Source organism: Globicephala melas, chromosome 1 (assembly GCF_963455315.2).
Source record: "Globicephala melas chromosome 1, mGloMel1.2, whole genome shotgun sequence".
Lineage (NCBI taxonomy): Eukaryota > Metazoa > Chordata > Mammalia > Artiodactyla > Delphinidae > Globicephala > Globicephala melas.
The window spans coordinates 167,829,583-167,835,413 of NC_083314.1; the positions used below are offsets into that span (position 1 = coordinate 167,829,583).

The following is a 5,831-nucleotide window of genomic DNA, read 5'->3' on the forward strand; positions in this document are numbered from 1 at the left end:
GGTCACGTGCCGCTGTTTGGCGCTTTTGTGCGCGCCCGGGTCTGTGGGTGCTCAGAGTGTGGCCAGGCGGCTCGGACCGAGCAGGTGGGTGCGGGGTTCCAGGAGGAGGTGGCGGCGGCGGCTGCAGGCTGGGGGCAGCGAGAGGGACGCGGCCGGAGGGAGGGGCAGGGTCTTGGCAGCGACCCCTTGCTGGAGGGCGGCGGGCGGGGCCGCGGCCCCAGAGGGGCTGTCGGGCGGGGATCGCTCCGCTTTGTGTGTGGCTCGGGCGGAGCCTCGGCTTTGTCCCTGCTCCCCGGGGGCGCGGCCGTGGTGGGGAGGGGGCGCGGCCTGCTGGGCGAGCTCGGTGCGTTAGCCCCGGGAGGTCGTCGAGGAGACAATAGGGGGCGTAGGCCCTCGTTTGGCCCCCACCTTACTCCTGCAGGCGCGGCCCCGCTGGGGTCCCCATTGTCTGAAGGGGCGGGGCGGCGCCCCCAGGGAGCAGCGCCCGAGAGCTTGACACCCCATGAGAGCGCTCCAGTCCTCATGGCGTGGGGCGCGGACCGCTTGGGTGGCGGCAGATTGGGAGTGAAGGAAAGAGGTGGTGAGCCGATGGTGGGGTACCCCACGTTTTTTTTCCGGGGACTGCCCCACCCGCCCAGCTGCGGCGAGGGTGGGGGCCGCCGCAAGGTGTTTTTGGCGGGAGTTGGTGGGGGCGTCCGCACGGGGCGAGCCCGGGAAGGGCGGAGTTACCCGGATAGGACCGTTGGCCCCGCCTATCCCACCCCTTCCCACGCGCGCGGGCTCCGGGGTGTTATGAGTTCGGGGAGATTCGAAAAGGCGCGGGGAGGAAGGGGGCGGGGCCAGAGGCCGGAGTGTAGGGCATGCTCTGATTGGTCGGGGGCGGCCTGCCGCTCTTCCTCGCTTGGGCCGGGGCCACGCCCACCCTGGATCTGGTGCTGAGTCTAATGCTCCGCCGGGGTTAGAGCGTGTTGCTGACTCGGAGTTTAAGTTCCAGGTGTTGAGACCCTGTATTTCTACGGTTTTGGTACTAGTCTGGGGTCTTCAAGAATCATGACCTTTAAAAAAAATCAAGGGATGTAGAATTTTTCATGAAAAATTCTACACAAGGCAGCCACTATTGTAACCTAAAACCTAGAGGTTCATAAAAACTAATTAATGTTACCAGCTGTTGGACAAGGAGCTTAAACCGCAGGAACAATGGGAGTTCGACATTATTGGTTAATATTAGCTTGGGCGTTTTGTTTTCCACATGGCAGACACAGACAAAGCAGGGTTGGGTATTTCATTTGCACAATGAGTTGTAGGCAGTGTTAAGATGGCTCCGGTCTCGGTAGGCGTTGAACCTGGAATATCTTCTCACCAGGGGGAAAATATAGGGGAGGAAAAAATCTTGTGACTTAAACTCCGTCTAATTTAAAAAATATAAGTATTTTTTGAACAGGCAAGCTCAGTTAACTTCATCTTCTGCAACCAGCGTTCTATTCAATTCACATTTTCCAGTGTTGGAGTATTTTATGGATTTTTATAATTTTCTAGTTAATGATGTCTTATTTAATTCCACAGTAGTGATTTTTCTGACATTGATTTATATGGATGTGATTTGAGGTCCCTTTGAATCGATGGCATGGAAATGCAAAGAAATTGATCGCATGCTTTTGAAAATCGTTTCCAGGGTTTTCCTTGCTAGTGGATTGTGTAGAATACACTGCCAGTCTCTTGTCTTCTGTTCACCATGGCTTCTTCTGGTAGGTAATCTATTTGGAAAATCCGAAATTGTGATGGGCTTCTAATTTTAGGAGATGGCTCAAGTCTTAAGCTTATAATTTGGCACTTGTGTTTTGGTCTTACCAAAAAAAAATCTATTTTATAAATCAGAGAATAATTAAAAAAGAAAAAAATATTATTACTTGAAGGTACTGAGAGCTCATAATTATTGTTTCATTATTAGATGATTTGGCTTGGTGTAAAGCAAAATGTGGAGTTTTGCATAAGTCTTTGTTTTGTTCAGGGAAATGATTGTCAAATACTGATATCTTAGAATGGTATTTATTAATCCAAAAATGTTGAGCTTTGTTTTTCTGGGAGGTGGTATTTAGATAATAATTTCTTGCCTGTAAACACAGCTGCTTCATCAGCCCTAATTCTATTCATTAAATTGATTTGGTTTTTAGAAAACGGTAGAACAGTTTATTAGAATAGGAAAACTCCATTTTTCTGAATATATTATAAATATGATCAAATCCAGATATCCAGGTGAAGGAACTGGAGAAGCGTGCCTCAGGCCAGGCTTTTGAGCTGATTCTCAGCCCTCGATCAAAAGAATCTGTCCCAGAATTCCCCCTTTCCCCTCCAAAGAAGAAGGATCTTTCCCTGGAGGAAATTCAGAAGAAACTAGAAGCTGCAGAAGAAAGACGCAAGGTAAACATCAATTCACAGAAAACAGGATATTTATTAATGTAATATGGCAAATCTGTGTTATTTTTATAAGAGGAGGAAAACAGAATTGTAGCCAGATGGTGATTATAACTGTGAAAATTACATATGCCAGTGGTGGGAACAAAATACCAGCCATCATTTATTGAGCTCCTATTGTGTACCATCTCCTTTACTTACATTCTCCTTTTCTACAGTGACCCTAGAGGGTAGGTGTGGTCTGAGATACTAGGTTAGAAAATGGTCTCAGGAATGTTGTCATTTTTCTGAGTCACATAGCTAGTGAGTATTGGAGCCAGAATTCAAGCCCAGGTCTGGCTGAAACCAAAGTTCATGCTTCTCATGCTTTCTTTTTGAAAAATAGATTTGTTGGTAGATGATTCTTTTTTTGTCTCTTAAGGTTTGGGGTTTTTTTGTTTTGTTTTTTGGGTTTCTGTGTATGTCTGTGGTTTTTTTGTTTTGTTTTGTTTTTTGAGAGCTGTACAATAAAAACATTTTAAATTGCTAGTTATGTGATTGTGTTGCTCAGCTGGCATACTGGTATTGTGGCAGCTATTATCTAAGTACTTCTGTTATAAAGTAGCTATCTTTAAAAAGAACTAGTCAGAAAAGTCAACAAATATTAATATGCTTGTTATAGAAAAATTGAGAACCGCAGAAGTTTATAAGTAGGAAATTAAAAGTGTCCATTATCTTACTTCGCAGAAATAACTATTGTTAACATTTTGGTGTATTTCCCTCTATTAAACGTTTCATTAAGAATTTTACAGAAATTCTCATTTAGTCCCCCTTTCCAACAACCTTGTTTGGGGTAAGTGGGTTTAATTTTAAAATTAGAGGAATGAAGGCACAAAAAGGTGAAGTAGTAACCTGCCTACGACCAGCACAGTTAGTGTTTTGAAGTCTGGTACATGTAACCACACACATACACTTTCGGCCCCTTTTTAAGCTGCTGTAGCATGTGCTGTGCACCTTTTGGTGCCGCATGTTTTATGTATGTGTGCTGACCCACTGTCAACATGGAATTATTTCCCCAGGAAGAGTGGCTGTGTTTGCAATGGTGTTTCATCTCCCACCTGCTCTTCTTTTTAGTCTGAGTTGATGGAGTTTGATGGAGTTCACTTAGTTTGAGTTCATGGAAGAGATGTAGCCAAAGGCTGGACAGAGACTTTTTTTAGGAATCAGTGCTGGCCCTGTAGTCATTAGTCTGCGCTTTACATAGTAACTGGCTAAATATAGTGAAACTCTTATCACGACTGGGATTTTGAAGAAGAGAATTAACAGAACTAGTGGCAGATGCTCTGAAGTTTTCATGCAAGTTGATGCTTCCAAACACATTGGAATCTGTTTGGCAATAAGCTATTCTGAGTCTGTTGAAGGAGGCACACCGTGGTAACAGAGCTCCAGTGGTCTGGAATTTAATGCAGCTTCCACAGAAAAAAGCTAATAAGCCTTTCCTTGAAACAAATCCTCTGACTTAAATAGTAATCTGGAGGCTTAGTCTTAAATTTTCTATCATTGCCATGTATTTTCTTTTTATCAATATGGTTACATTTTTTATAATGACCTAATTTTCTTTAGGTAGCCTTTGAAGTTAAAAAACCAAAATTCTTTACAATAAAGTGTCATTCCTAAGTGCATGTCACTCAAGTCATCTTGATACCATTAAGCAGTAAATCATACGAATATTTCCTTAAGGAATAATTGGGCAAGAATCTCGGAACAAATACGGGCAGTCTTCCAAAGTAAATACAAACACTAGAAAAAGAATATAATTTTCACGATATTTTGATATGGATAATTCAGGTCCTGACTTCAGTATTATTTAGAGATCTAATTTTCTATCTTCAATCCTCAATTAATAATTTCTTTTGTGATTTTTAACTACGCTAAGTAACATTTCAGAGCGCCTAGCCTGTTAAATCTTTTCCAGTCCCATGAAGCTGAGGTCTTGAAGCAGCTTGCTGAGAAACGAGAGCATGAGAAGGAAGTGCTTCAAAAAGCGATAGAGGAGAACAACAACTTCAGTAAAATGGCAGAAGAGAAGCTGACCCACAAAATGGAAGCCAACAAAGAGAACCGAGAGGCGCAAATGGCTGCCAAACTGGAGCGTTTGCGAGAGAAGGTTGGTGTCTCTTCCTGGCTTTGAGGGGCTTAAGAGCTTGAGGTTTGATACACCAACGAAGTGGCTTGGACTCTCTGCCTTGATCACATGTGCTTGGTGTCTTTGTCATCAATTTTGGGGTTAACATGTTAAATCAGAGGCATCTTATATTAAATAAGAAGGAATATTCACCAATTCCCAGCATAATTGCACATTCTTTGGAAGAGCAGTAGAAGGCTGAATCATTAGGTTCCATGAGTGACCCAGGAAGTTCAAAGATGATGTCTTAGAACTCTAGTTATGTGATTCCCATAATATATAATTATATAATAATAGTATATTATTATATATGTTATATAACATACTTACTGATGCTGATTTGGGCCTCTTGGGGGTGTGACCTGGCAGGCTTTTTTTACTTGACTGATGGTATATACTGTTTCTTTACAGGACAAGCACATTGAAGAAGTGCGGAAGAACAAAGAATCCAAAGATCCTGCTGATGAGACTGAAGCTGACTAATTTGTTCTGAGAACTGACTTTCTCCCCCTCCCCTTCCTAAATATCCAAAGACTGTACTGGCCAGTGTCATTTTATTTTTGCCCTCCTGACAAATATTCTAGAAGCTGATGTAGGACTGTATAGGTAGATCCAGATTGTATGATGTTGTTTTAGGGGCTAAAGGGGAGAAACTAAAAGTGTTTTACTCTTTTTCTAAAGTGTTGAAGTCTTTCTAATGTAGCTATTTTTCTTGTTGCATCTTTTCTACCTCAGTACACTTGGTGTGCTGGGTTAATGGCTAGTACTGTATTGGCTCTGTGAAAACATGTTTGTGAAAAGAGTATGTAGTGGCTTCTTTCAAACTGTTAGATGCTGAATATCTGTTCACTTTTAAATCCCAATTCTGTCCCGATCTTAACAGATGCTACTGTACTTGAATGGTTAATAAAACTGCACAGTGCTGTTGGTGGCAGTGACTTCTTTCTGTCCAGGTAATAAATTGTCCAGTGATAGAGACCCTCCTAGTTTATATTTGTTCCAGATGGGGCCTTTAGGCTGGCGGAAATACCCAGCACACACATTACTGCGAGGTCTCTGCCCTGGAGTTTCTCGCTCCAGAGTCGGATGCATTGTCTTCTTCCACAATCGTCACTTTGTTGTGATGCCTCGGCTCCGATCAGCTGTTACGATAGTGTTTCAGATGTTTATTGGCAAACAAGCATTTTTTGTTTCTGTGCCCCCATTAAAAAGGCAAATGGTGTTTCTAGAGAATAGTTCAGAGAAATCTTAAGAT

At 43.1% G+C, this 5,831-nt stretch overlaps 1 protein-coding gene across 1 annotated transcript; it reads left to right on the forward strand.

Annotated features, from left to right (window-relative positions):
* STMN1 (stathmin 1) lies at positions 1-5,503 on the forward strand. The gene is made up of 5 exons (XM_030873872.2): positions 1-84; positions 1,673-1,745; positions 2,246-2,418; positions 4,367-4,558; positions 4,988-5,503. The coding sequence occupies exons 2-5, from the start codon at positions 1,733-1,735 to the stop codon at positions 5,057-5,059; spliced, it is 450 nt and encodes a 149-aa protein (XP_030729732.1). The 5' UTR covers positions 1-84; positions 1,673-1,732; the 3' UTR covers positions 5,060-5,503.
* Positions 5,504-5,831: the final 328 nt, after the last annotated feature.